Source organism: Diabrotica undecimpunctata, chromosome 1, assembly GCF_040954645.1.
Source record: "Diabrotica undecimpunctata isolate CICGRU chromosome 1, icDiaUnde3, whole genome shotgun sequence".
Taxonomy (NCBI): domain Eukaryota; kingdom Metazoa; phylum Arthropoda; class Insecta; order Coleoptera; family Chrysomelidae; genus Diabrotica; species Diabrotica undecimpunctata.
In genome coordinates this window covers 34,906,339-34,920,934 of record NC_092803.1, presented here as the reverse complement: position 1 = coordinate 34,920,934, position 14,596 = coordinate 34,906,339, and the positions used below count along the sequence as shown (strand labels likewise).

At 33.2% G+C, this 14,596-nt stretch overlaps 1 protein-coding gene across 2 annotated transcripts in view; it reads right to left on the bottom strand.

Annotated features, from left to right (window-relative positions):
* The window catches only part of LOC140438503 (uncharacterized), a 146,043-nt gene that overhangs the window by 77,059 nt on the left and 54,388 nt on the right, over positions 1-14,596 (bottom strand). Inside the window, exon 2 of one of the 2 annotated variants that reach the window (XM_072528164.1) lies at positions 8,099-8,153. The exons of the other annotated variant lie outside the window; for it this stretch is intronic. Coding sequence (XP_072384265.1) covers positions 8,099-8,125 — 27 coding nt within the window. The 5' untranslated portion in view covers positions 8,126-8,153. The remainder of the gene's footprint in view (positions 1-8,098; positions 8,154-14,596) is intronic. 2 annotated transcript variants of the gene reach the window in all.

The following is a 14,596-nucleotide window of genomic DNA, read 5'->3' as shown; positions in this document are numbered from 1 at the left end:
AAATCTTTTACGTTTATTTTTTAGTAGTTTATGCATATTTTCTAAAATAAATCCATATTCGTCTTCGATCGTGACAGTTGTTTATGTCAAAATTTTTTTTAAATAAATAAGCTATCAAAATATTTGTTCCAATACAATTTTACATCTTTGTCCCTAGTATTTTACTATTTTATAAATATATAATAGGCAAAACTTTTACAGCCGGCGCTGTTTCTCGCATCCTAATTTCCAGCGTTTTATGTGGAGGCAATCTTCGACATCTTCTCTCCATGACCGTCTTGGTCTACCTCGTTTTCTTCTAGTGGGCGGAATCCATTTTTATATCTTTTTTGGCCATATATTTTCAGACATTCTCTGTAGCTGTCCATAGTTTAGTCTTATGGCTCTCCTAACGTCTACGTTCCTCACCCTATTAAGTCTAATGAGCAAGAAGCATCGTCTCCAATAGTCCATTTTCATGGCTTTAATTTTTGATTTGTTTCTTTAATTTAGTTTCCAGAGTTTGTCGCCAATACATCCCAATACTTTCTATTATTGTTTTATAAATTCTTCTTTTATTTTCTTTTGTTATTTTATTATTCCACAATAGTCCATGTAGCTGTCTAGTGGCTGATCTTGCTTGGCCAATCCTAGAATGTATTTATTCGTTACTCCCTGTGTTTGATGTGATTTGGACTCCCAAGTATTTGAAGGTTTCAGTTGATTTTATGATTCCCATTTTAATTTGTAGGCTTTCTGGTTCTACTTAGTCCTGCAACTAAGTACTCGGTTTTTTGTATACTAATTTTAAGTCCTTACTTGGTGTATGCCTCTTTCAGTTTTTCAAGCATATAGTCCATATCACTCTCGTCTTCGGCTTGAATGGCTTGATCGTCAGCGAAGTGTATCGTGTACAATCTCTCGTCTGTAATTGGGATACCCATATTGCAGCATTTTCTTTTCCACACTGAAAGCGCCTCATTCAGATATATTTTACCAAATGTAGGTGCTATGCAGCAGCCTTGCTTTAGGCCCCTACTAATAGGAGTTTCTTTAGTTAATCCAGTTTAATGGAAACTTAAAGGAAGTAATCTTAATCCAGGAAACTTAAAGTTTCCAATTTTAATGTTTACGTCATATTTTGGTAAAGCTGTTATACTGCTTTTATATTTTTTTGTTTATTCCTTGTTTCTCCATTGCTACTCAGAGCATTGAAAGTTGTCAAATCTATAAAGACTACATGAGTTGAAAGGGTAATCTTTTCTCAATAACCTGCTTTAGAGAAAATATGCTATCTATTCATGATCTGCCATTTTGTTCTTCTGTCAGATGACATCTGTCATCTCTTTTTCAATTTTATTTTGTATAATTTTTTCATAGAGTCTTGAAAGTGAATTTATGACACTTGGCCCCCTGTAGTTTGAACAATTCTTTCTATCTCCTTTTTTGTAGATGTTGTTATTATGTGTTTTTGTCCTCTCCTGTGTTAAGTAATGTCTTTTATAGAATAAGGTGAAAACATCCACTAGTAATTCTCGTAATACTTGTGGCTTGTATTTTAGTAATTCGTTCGGTATACTTTGTGGTCCGCATGTTTTTCAATTTTTTAGATTTCGTATTGCATCTTCAACTTCCTTTACTGTTATTTCATCGTCTTCATCGTATTCCCTTCATATGTTGTTGTCATCGTCTTAGTGAATTGCGGTCTTGTTTCAGTCAGAAGTTGTGAGTAATGTTCGATCCAAGATCTTTCTTCTGTTAAATCTATTCTATTCACTTCTTTTTTGTTTGTTCTCAGCTTTGTACAGTTTTCCAGCTTGATCTTATTGACATATTTAAATTAAATATTAAATTAAATATTTGATAAGGTTTTTGAATTTACTTTCCTAGAAAAAAATGTTTGCTTTAGTTACTAGATTCTTTACTTCTCTGTTTGATGTTGCGTATGTTTGTCTGTCATCTGGGTTATTGGTTTGTAGCCACTTTTGATATGCTTGTTTCTTGTTGTGTACTGCATTAGCGATGTCATTTGTCCACCACAATGGAGTATCTTTTTTATTCCTTTGGATCGTGCCGAGTGCTTTATAAGCTGCTTCATTGATTTCATTTATTATCTCTTGGTAGGGATTCTAGGCTGAGGAGTAGATCAGGTTTGTTAATTTTTGGTAAAACAATAAACAAAAATTTTACTATTTTTGTTTATATAAGCCAATTAAAATATTTTGACTTTAATAGCTGTTTTTTATATCTTTCCATGCTCTTTCTTTTACATTTTTAAACTTTTCAACTTTAGCTTTTAATTAATGAATTTTTTAGTGATCCTACAATTCTCAAGATCTTGGCCAAAGCTATTTTCAAAGATCTTCAAAATTATAATTTTATTTAATATAATAGGGTAAAGGGAGGAGAGCTGGACCAGGAGGATAGTCGGTCCGCTAGGTGCTAGGATCCTACTCTGTTGTATCGTTTATAACGCATCGGTGCGTACTTGTAGGAGTGTTATTTACGATAATTGAAACTGCCACGTGTGATAATTTTATTTGAGTTTTTTAATTTCATTTTTTGTAAAAACAGGTGAGTTTGACCGATTATTTGTTAGTTTATTATTGAACTATATTTAAAATGTGTATTATAGAGTAAGAACTACTGTTGTAGTCTGCTCATTTTAAACAATACGGGATGGTCCATCTGTCCTCCTATTTGAGGATAGATGGACCACTTAGGAGTAGGAGAGTTGGACCAGTATGTTTTGTTTTAGGATTATGCCCAATAAATATATTCGCAAACAAAATACACCTAAGAGAGGAAACTGAACCTCTAGGGAGCTAAGTGATGCCGTAGATGCTGTAAAGAATGGTGATATGGGTATTAATGAAGCCGACAAAGCATATGGAATACCCAAAACGACTTTTAAATGTCGAATAAAAACAAACAATATGGATGAGATGAACCGATTGGGTCCAGATTGTTCTTTAGAAGCTAAAATCATTAGCCATATAAAAAAACTACAAAAAGCAGGCTTTGCACCAACCAGAACTGAATTAAGAATCATGGCTTTTAATTTAGCTCAGCGATTAGGAATCCCAAATAAATTTAATGTAAAAAAGGTAAATTTTTAAATTCATAAATCTGATACAAGAGTTACTTATTGTCTACTTTTAGGTAAAGCTGGTAAAAAATGGTTAGAACTCTTTTTGAAACGAAGACCTGAAATTTCAATTAGAAAAGCTGAGAACACCTCAATTGCACGAGCTTAAGGAATGTCCAAAGAAACAGTCGATAACTACTTTTCTGATCTCGAGAGAATTATGAACGAATATAATTTTTATGATAAACCCGAACACATATTTAATACTGATGAAACAGGATTACAACTGATTATTAGAGCCGGTCAAGTTCTAGCAGAAAAAGGTTCAAAATGTGTTCCTAGCGTAAGCCCTGGGGAAAAAGGTGAAACGATCAGTGTAATAGCTTGCTGTAGTGCAGAAGGGATTTTCTTGCCCCCATATTGCATTTTTAAGGGGAACAATAAAAAAGACGAGTGGCATTATGGTATGCTACCGGGTTCCAAGATTAGGATGTCGGAAAAATCAGCATACGTTAACAGTGACATTTTCTTAGAATGGTTACAAACACGCTTTTTGCCGAGAAAACCTCCAGGTAAAACCTTATTAATATTAGATGGCCACACACCCCATACGACCAACCTGGATCTACTAGAATTTGCAGACCAAAACGAAATAATTTTTTTTGCCATCCCACACAACACATTACCTACAGCCTCTGGATCGTGCTTTTTTTAAGTCACTTAAAGGCAACTTTTATGCTGAATGCCGTTTTATGGTACAGAATAACACAAACAGGGTTTTAACACGCCTTCAGTTTGGTAAACTCTTAGGTCGAGCATGAGGAAACTCAGCAACTGTCCAAAATGCGGTTTTCTGCATTTAAATCCACGGGAATTTATCCGTTTAATCCATTAATAATCCCAGAATATGCATTTTTGACACACACCCTATCAGAAACAGAAACAATGAATTTTCTAGTTAGATCAGAATCTCCTCAACCAGGTCCCTCTGGAATCAGTGGTAAAATATCCTTGCACGGTAGCCCAAACAAGTCATCAATTACTGATGAAAATATTATTCCCGGAAAGGCTCTTGATGAGGTAATGCCCGTGCCTGTATTGGCAGCAGCAGTAAAGAGAGTTCGTAAAAAAATAACTGGAGAAATTACTGCTTAAGACTTAATTAAAATGAAGACGGATGCCTTGATTAAAAAAAGCTCAAAACCTATGAAAAAATAAAAACGTAAGAGAAAGGCAAGCGAATCGTCACTATCTAAAGATGTTACTCTAAATGGCACTAGTGGAGATGAAAACATGAGTGATATTGAAAATGAGTGTGCTGAGTGCAACGAGGACTATCGCTAAACATGTAAAAAGATGACTGGTTACAATTTTTTTCTATTCTGATATTTATTTAATAAAGAAACAGGCTTCAGTTTTCTAAAAGGCGGTCCATCTCTCCTCCCTTTACCCCAATAATAATATTATTTTATAATTTTATTTATGTAATTTTAGTAAATTTTAATTGTTATTGTTATTATTATTTTTTGTTTTGACTTTTGTAAGCTTTGTCCATACAATTGTACAATTTTCAGTGACAATAAAGCATACTTGTATTCTAGAATATAAGGTTCTAAAATGAAAACGAAATTTTTGGTACGTCTTACAGCGGAACAAAAATTTCAAGGCAAAATAAGATCTGGAAGAAAAATATATCTTGACTAAATCATAAAATATACATATATATATATATATACATATATATATATATATATATATATATATATATATATATATATATATATATATATATATCATCATCATCAATCAGCCAATCCCGTCCACTGCTGGACATAGGCCTCCCTCAGTTCTTTCCAGTGTTCTCTACACTGTGCCGCTTGTAGCCAGTTTCCCGCTACTCTTTTTATGTCGTCGGTCCATCTAGTCGGTGGTCGTCCTCGGCTTCTTTTATAATTTCTGGGCCTCCATTCCATAATTCGTCTTGTCCATCGTCCATCTTGTGTTCTGGCTAAGTGTCCTGCCCAGTTCCACTTAAGTCTCGTGGTTCTTTCGATGACGTCTTGAACTCCTGATCTTTGCCTGATTTGTCGGTTTGTTATGTGGTCTCGGAGGCTCACATTCAGCATTGCACGTTCCATGGCTCGTTGTGTAACTCTTAGTTTATTCGCAGATTTCTGCGTGAGTGTTAAAGTCTCTGCTCCATAAGTTTGTACAGGCAAAACACATTGGTTATAAACTTTTCGCTTGAGACACATGGGAATTGAACTTTTTAGAATATGGCTTAGTTTGCCAAATGCTGCCCATGTCAGGCCTATTCGCCTCTGTATTTCATTTGTTTGATTGTCTCTGTTTATTATGATCTCGTGTCCCAGATATTTGTAAGTGTCTGTTTGTTGTATGGTATTATTGTCGATAGTTATATTTCCACTCATTACGAGATTTGTCATAAGTTTAGTTTTCTCAAAGTTTATCTTTAATCCTGCTCTTTCAGACATACTTTTAAGCGAATGTAGCATAGAAACTGTATCCTGTAAGTTATCTGCGATTAATACGACATTATCTGCAAACCTCAAATGATTTAATCTTTCTCCATCTATATTGATGCCCATATCTTGCCATTGGGTGTTCTTAAATATTGACTCTAGAGCTGCCGTGAACAATTTTGGTGAAATATTGTCTCCTTGTCTTACTCCTCGACCTAAGCTGAATTTTTCTGTGTCTTCGTGTAGTCGTATACTTGATGTAGCGTTCTCGTAGATGTTTTTGATTAGTGACGTGTACCTGTAATCTATTCGGCTTTCATTTAGGGCTTCCAGTACGGTTTCAAACTCTACAGTATCAAAAGCCTTCTCGTAATCGACAAATGCAAGAACCAGTGGTATGTTGTACTCGATGCATTTTTCAATTAAGATCTTTATGGTGTGCAAATGGTCATTTGTGCCATATCCTCTCCTAAAGCCTGCCTGTTCTTTGGGCTGATAGAAATCAAGTTTAGGTGTTAGTCTCTTTGTTAAGATTTTCATAAAGAGTTTATACATATGTGTCAAGAGGCTGATGGGTCTATAATTTTCTAATTTAGTAATATCACCTTTTTTGTGTAACAAGACTATCACTGCATTGTTCCAGTCTTTAGGAATCGTACCCGCATGTAAGCATTTATTAAACAGTTCGCTTACTGATTTTAATAGAATTTCTCCTCCTGCTTTTATTGCCTCAATAACGAGTCCATCGTCACCAGGCGATCGATGGTTCTTCATTTCCTTTAAAGCTGATCTTACTTCTGACACAGTAATGGGTAAAAGTATTTCCGATCCCTGATTTATGAGAGTCTTTACTCGTGTCGGTAAATTTTCTTGTGGTCTTTGGCTGGTATAGAGGTCTTTATAAAACTCTCTAGTTATTTTCAGAATGTTTTGTTTATCTGTTGTTGCCTTTCCGTCTTTATCTTCTAGCTTGTATATTTCTTTTTTACTTTGTGTGAGTTCTCTTTTCATTATCTTTAAACCTTTGTTCTTTTCTACTGTTTGAGTAATTACATTAGTATTATATCTTCTTATATCTCTTCTAATATCCGCTGAAATTCTTTTATTTAGTTTTCTATATTCTTCTTTGTTTCCCTTTTCTTTCTCGCTTAGGTTTCGTCGTATTTCCATGAGAGCTTTTGTGTCTTTGCTAATCGTTTGGGATTATTACTCTTTAAAGTTTCTGCTATATTTTTTATGTACGCTTCTGGCTGATTTGGTGAATTCCAAACTATGCGTTTGCCACTGTTTATCATCTTTGCTCTTTCTTTTTGTAGGTTTATCGTTATTCTAGCTCTTACTGGTCTGTGGTCGCTTCCTACTGATAGTTTATTAAGTACAGTGACATCTTGAATAATTTGCTTTTTGTCTGTTATTATATAATCATATTCGCTCTTAGTTCTTCCATCTGGACTAACCCACGTCCATTTTCTACTCTGTTTCTTCTTAAAAAAGGTGTTCATTGCATACAGTTTGTGTTGCAGTAGAAAGTTGGTAAGTATTTCGCCTCTTTCGTTTCTTACTCCGATTCCAAAATCTCCGATTGCTACTTCTTGTTCGTCCTTTTTCCTTCCGAGTTTCCCGTTAAAATCTCCCATTATCAGATTGTAATGGGCCGGTTCCTGCTTTTTTGCTCTTTCGATTTCCTCATAGAAGGCTTCAACAATCTCATCTTCGTAATCGCTGGTGGGGGCGTATACCTGGATTATTTTCAGATTGTATCTCTTATTTAGTCTTTATTGAGATTTATATACATAACTCTTGGGGAAATGCAGCCAATGCTCTGTATCATTTTCTGTAATTTTTTGTGTACTAATAAACCTACTCCTCCAGTTGTCGATTCTGTTTCCCCATTATAGTGGAATATGTTGCCTGATTTTAGTTTGACCTGATCTTCACCTCTTCTTTTGACTTCGCTAATTCCTATAATATCCCATTTCACATGTCTGAGTTCTTCCTCCAGTTCCGTCATTTTTTCATCTTTGGATAAGGTTCTTACATTATACGTAATTATGTGCAGCGTTCGTCGTTCTTGGTAGCCTCTTACATCCCGGAGATTCTTTGCACCCTCTGCCCGCTGTCCGTGAATCCTACCGCTACCTTGGTTGGGAACTAGCGAGCTGCCGGGGACTGAGGGCCCTTTTCTTGAATGTCTATTCATGCTGAGGGGTTTTGGCATTTAAACACCACGCTTGCCAGGCGGGTTGGTGAGTTGGTTTGGGAAATTGGTAGGATAGTAGGTATTGGGTAGGAATGGGTTTAGGACATGATTTCTCTCCATAGGAGTTGAGAGACAATCAAGGCTCGCGTAGGGCAGGGTCGCATCCCTGAAGTAAGTCTATCCTCCACTGGGATTGTGGAGGAGTACTTACCGCTACTATAAATATATATATATATATATATATATATATATATATATATATATATATATATACATATATATATATATATATATATATATATATAATATGTCTAATATACCTACAAAACGAATCAGAAATTTACTTACCCTAGGACAGACATTGGATCGAATCATATTTTTGTATATTGCACACAACCGCTAACTGAAAAAAAAATATACTATAATTATAAGTTGCTATATTGTTAGGTTTCCTGTGTTTAATGTCACAGAAAACACTATAGGGATAGAACTACACTGATGTTGAATACCACATATACAATTCTGCTGTAATTATGAATTATACCACCTCATGGTAGAGAACCACCAACAAAAATCTTAATTAGTGTAGGCCTTGGAATCCTTCCCTCTTTTGAAAGGTTAGTCATTCCACACAAGGAATTCAAAATATAAACTTATTCGTTTACAATTTAACGAAAATAAGATCATCTAAAACAAGTTTAATCCCTTTTTGATACCTTTGTAACATTAAAGTAGGGTTATTTATCAGTAATGAAATACACCCACGCTTGCTACTAGCATTCTAGTAGGCTCAACAAAAAGCTGGTGAAAAACACACTATCCAAAAAAACAAAACATTCTATGACCAATAGGAAATAAGATAACATTTTTTTAATCATATTTTCCTTGTTTATTATTATTAAGAGCTAAGTATTGAACAAATTATAAATGAAGGTACTGGAATTGAACAAATTATAAATGAAGGAAATGATGGTACTCGTAAAATACCGCTACGGAAAAGTAGAGTGCTCCTTATTAGGCATTAAATGAAATTATAATAAAATGAATTATTTTGTTGAAAGCAAAAACTGTAAAATTAAATAAAATAATTAAATGGATTTTAATAATTTATAATAATTATACACTTGAGTGCAAAACAATTGACTCTAAAGCGAGATTTGAGATTACACCTCCTGTTTCGATGTAAGAAGTATGAAAATAGAAATATGTAATGTGCAAACAATAATTTTATTATTGAATTTACCATTGCGTAATTTGGAGGACGCGTTATAAAAGCAATATGCAATACGAATAAAGTTTTCTAAATATTCATCATTGGAACGAACGCAAGAAAGACGTTATGAACAGAGAAATCATCAATTACAAAATCAATTTCTTTATTTTTCAGTATTTGATATTACTCCTAATTACACTTGTCAATGAATTCTTGAGGCATCGCTTTTTATTCATCATTAAGCGCAGCTCTCAATTCCATTATGCATTATTTCCATCCCTAACCCTTCGTTTAAGCTCATCCCAAACATGCTCTATTAGATTTAAGTACGGGCTCAACGCAGACCAATATACTGTAGGAATACCGATCTCAGTCGGATACGTGGTCTTCCCAAACATGGTTTTCCCATCCATGGAAATGCCTGTCCAAAATACATAAGAACCGTCTCCGTATGATACAGTTTCTCGTATATAACATTTTCCAGTTTCTCCTGGACTTCTATAGAAGTTGCTCTCTTGTAGTTGCCGTGTAGGCAGATCCTATTTTCATTGGAAAATAATACCTGACTCCATTGATAGTCGTCCCAATCCAGATGTTTGCGAGCAAATTCTAATTACGTTTGCATTTGGGCTTCAGTCTCCTTTTGACTATTGGTATTATCCAAATTGTGATTCCCAAAAATTCAGTATTATAAGAAAAGCCGATACCACGAGTAACCGAAGTTCTTTCAGCGAAAGATTTTGCAGCGAAGTCTCATGTACTTATACATATATATCAAAACACTGGCGTGGTTGGGTACAGCAAAATAAATGTGCGAAATTTAGATAATTTGTATAAATTTGTAAAACAGTCGGGTTGCTGTTTTCGTCAGCGTGTACCAATTGCCAAGGTCAGTCTTGCTTAAATGCCCAGTTGAGTACAATAGAGAAAGATTCCTGTGATTTTAATGAAGAGACCAATGACTCAGCTATATTTGAACAATTTATGAATATCCAGCAAGAGAAAGAAGAAGAAATCGAAGAAGACTTGACTGTTGAAGTAGACTTTCAAGAGTATGAATCTAATTAAAATATCCAAATAAATCAAAACAATAGTTTACCCAACAATCAATAGCCATATCAATAATCAATATCAAGAATAGGTAATATCTAGAACTTTATGGGTATTGTTTCCTTAAATTATCCTAAAGTTGTCATGAAAGTTAGTGGAGTAGGTTTACAGGTAAAACCACGGTAAAAAACGCACCGAGTACACTACCTCACAGGTGGCGTGGAAATATGTGCATATCATTTATAACCTTACTCTTAGAATCGCGATATCTCAGGAATGGTAACTCTTAAGAAAAAAATTATGAAGACCATTTTTGTAGACAATTTTAAGGTCTACAACTTTGGTTTAAGATTTTTTTGATTAAACTTACCGTTTTCGATAAAAATTCAAAAAACCTCAAATTTTGACCTTAGACCTCGAATAACTTTTGTAGCACACATACGATCAATGGTGATTTTTAAAACTTTATATGTGAGATTTTTTCAGCTGTTTTTCTTTCTTTGCTGGAGCAAGGAGGTCGAATTGTCAAAAACCAAAAGCGTCTAATTAGAATTACAATAATTGTGTTTTATTCCCAAAAATAATAAATATTCGTCTCTGAATGTTTTTAAAAATGTTAGCCGTGTGTTAATTTTGTCCAGGAGATTATTTGGATTACGAATAAAATGAGCAAGACTTTCGAGAGTTAAAAATAGATAATAAAAAAACATATTATAAAACCTTATCTCGAAGTATTACAAAAAACGAACGCTTTTCGTTGAATAGACTGTTGAGTGACGTACAGGAAGATTACGGATGCAAGGGTCGGAGGATCTCATTCAAAATTAAAAGACCTGTGGGGTATTGATATCAAAAAGTAAATGGGATAAAATTTAAAAGGAACAAATTTTTCTATAAAAATATTTACTGTTCGCGTAGTTAGTTATAGGTAAGCTTTCGCAAATGTGTCAATAGCAGATTTTACGGGTTATGCATAATTAATGCAAATATTTGAGATTTAAAGTGCATAAAATTTGAAATTTTAACAAATTGTAACTGTGGATATTAATGTGATGAATAAACAACTGGAAAATCCCAATATTTATTTTTAGTTCAATATTACAGTTAGGACAATCATAATATCCTAACAGCAGGTTATTGAATTATAGCTCGACCACTAATACAGGGTGTTATAAATTTGATAGTCATATGAAATTGAAAATATTAACACACATAGTTGGATGATAATAATTGTTAAATCTAAATTAAAAAATAATATATTTTACGTTTGATTAAACTTTTAAGAAACCATACAGTACAAAGTCATGTACAATCGGAAAAATGAAAGATTGCCCATGAACGATCATATCAAGCACTTATTTTGTATTTGCTGTGTTTTTCTATAAATCACAAATGAGAGAGATAGATTATTAAGTGTTGTCTAATAAGCCAAAACGTTATCCAAGACATACGCAGTTCCATATTTCTAATTGACAGAGTGAGATGGCGATACAATTGTTAAACGCAGTTAAATAATAATTTATTAGAACATTTAAACTCCCACTTCACTATTTCTGTACTTCTAACGTAATTCTTAGAAAAACATTCACTATGAGTAGAGATAATGATTGTTTAAACTACTATTCAAGTAATAGTACTGGTCAACTGTAATCTGATGGATTCGATTTCCATTATAACTGGTTCCACTTTCAAACTAAATTGTTTTGGTTACGTTTGTATTAGATTAGGTTCGGTAGAGTTTATAAATTTTAATAATCAGTCATATTTACTTGAACAAACTCTTCTTTTAAGAGCTATTTTGATAATATATTGTATTTTTTGTTTTGTAAGTATTTATTTAATTAAAATACATCAATAAAATTTGTAAGTAATTACCTGTCAATATGGTTAACTTCTGTCTATGAGTTCGCCAAACATGTACATACATATTACTCTGACTTTTCAATCATTATGTATGAAATTACAGATTAGTATATTCTTGGGAATATACATTTATTGCAGATAATGGCTGGAAAACCTCCAAACTCGCAATCGCAACAATTGGTTTTAAACCTGTGTGAATATTTTAAGATGGAGGCCCTTTAAATATTGAATGAATTGAATGAATTAAAAAATAAATGGAGCCCCTTTAGAACCTCTTTCATTTGTGCAAGAGGTAACACATTAAATAATATTGAAATTGTAAGATTACAAATGTGTTATTTATTTTAGAGAGTAGCCGCTGCACTTAAAATATCGAAAAAAACCATTTATTCAATTAAAAAATGAAAAGAGAATAATCCAGTTCTTTCTTCACCTGGAAAAAGCAGACCTCCTTAAAAATCTAAAAACACTGATTTACCTGAGAGTACTCACTGAGGAATCAAAAAAAAACAAAACAAACAAAAACAAAAAAAAACTTTACGGAATACATTGTATTCTATGTATGAACAAAGTAAGTTTAGTATTAATTGGCATTTCTGAAAAAGTCATTTTTTATTACTCACTCATAAAAAATATAAAAATAAAATAAATAGCTATAGAAGTAAGCCAAGAGACCAGTTCTTTATTTTCAAAAACAGATACTGTTTTACCGATAAAATACATTATTTTCAACAGTTCCTGTAAAATTGCTTCTTATTAAATAAATAATTTACTGCAAATAGAACCAAATGTAATTGGTTTCATCAATGTTAAAACAATAATACCTCTTTTTGTAGCGAAATAAAATTCATAATTGTAAAATCCAAAAAAATTTAAAAATATTGTGTGGAATATTTGATTTGAATTTCTTTTTTATAAAGTACTAACTACATGTTTATTATTTTAGAAAAGCGTGTTAACGTCACAAGTTTTAATGATGAATTAAAAAATTAAAAAATTGTATTTATTTGCGCCGCAAACAATTATTTTAGACTTTTTTATACAATCGGCAACAGTGTGCGTGACTTTAGCGAGGAGTGCGCGCACCTAGCAGACGAGATCAGTGTTGCCAGAAGTACGATAATTATCGTATTTGTACGATAATTAAAGTTACTGTACGATGTACGATCAATATTGATAAATGTACGATAATTTCTGAATGTTGATTAGAAAAATATATACTAAAGGCTGAAGTACCGCGAAACTATATTTAAAGTCGATATGACTTTCCAGACAAATTCTGACGATTCCATGTCTTTCATACGTTGTGACGAGATTCTTATTAGCAACGGCGCCGCTGCCTGAGAGTTCGTTTTTCGGGTAATCTCGGGCGAGCGATTTTCATCAAATGTCAATGGCAAGAGGATTTGATGTTTCTGTTTGTATCGTACCCTGATTTTGTTTAGATATAATTTATGTGGTTGGAGATTAGTTTCTTATTGTGAATTTATTTTCAAAATGTCTTCACCTTCCTCCAGCAGTGAAAATGAGGGGCCTTCAACCAGTGAAAAACTTAAAAGTATTGGTAAAGTAGTTGCAAAACATAGACTACAAAAATATCGTAAAGTATGGGAATCTTTGGCAGACTTTAAGGGTTGGCTGACTGAGGCTACAGGTAGAGGTAAGTTTTCTTTAATTTTGTTAGCAGCTAAGCATGTAGGTAATTATTTTTATATTTTAGATTCTGGAAAAGCTTTTTGTCATGCGTGCAATAATATTATGACTGCCGAAATTACAGTGATAAAAAATCACTTAAAATCAGCAAAGCATATGCGAATGGTTAAAGTAATACCAAAAACTAATATATCTACTATGTTTAAAAAAGTAGAAAATCCGTTAGAAACGCAAATAAAAAGAACGGAATTAAAACTAACGGGATTTTTAACTGAGCATAATATTTCATTCAGATGTGCTGATCATTTAACAGACATTTTAAAAGAGTGTTTCTCCGATTCTAAAATCGCAAAGGGAATTAAACTACATCGAACCAAGGCTACAAAAATTGCAACAAATATAATTGGTTTTTGCAGCGAAGAAGAATTAAACGCGCTTTTAAAAATCACATTTAGTATGATAATTGACGAAGCAACAGACATTGCCTCGGTAAAAACTTTGTGCATTTGCGTTAGATTTTTTCATCCTAAATTTGGAAAAATTGTGACACTATTTTGGAATCTTATTCAGATATTCTCTGGAAATGAACCCAATCAGGCAAATATAGGAGCCACATCTGAAAGATTATTTACAGCTATACAGAATGAATTTTCATCTAAAAATATTCCTTTCACTAAAATTTATGGGGTTTGGCTCAGACGGATGCAATACGATGTTTGGGAAATATAATTCTGTTGCAAGTAAATTAAAAGATGCTCTTCCAGGAGTTATGGTTCAAAAATGTATATGCCATTCACTTCATTTATGCGCAAGTTAGGCTTGCAAGTCTTTGCCTAGAAGATGTGAGGATATGGCCAGGAATATATACAATTTTTTTCAAAAATAGTGCAAAAAGACAGGCTACGTTTAAAGAGTTTCAGGTTTTGTAACGTAGGTTACTGTAACGTAGATCCTCACCAAATATTGCGACCAGCACAAACCAGATGGCTTTCTTTGTTTTCTGTAGTGAAAAGAATATTAGAACAGTGGGAACCATTACGGTTATTTTTTACCTCCACTTATATTGA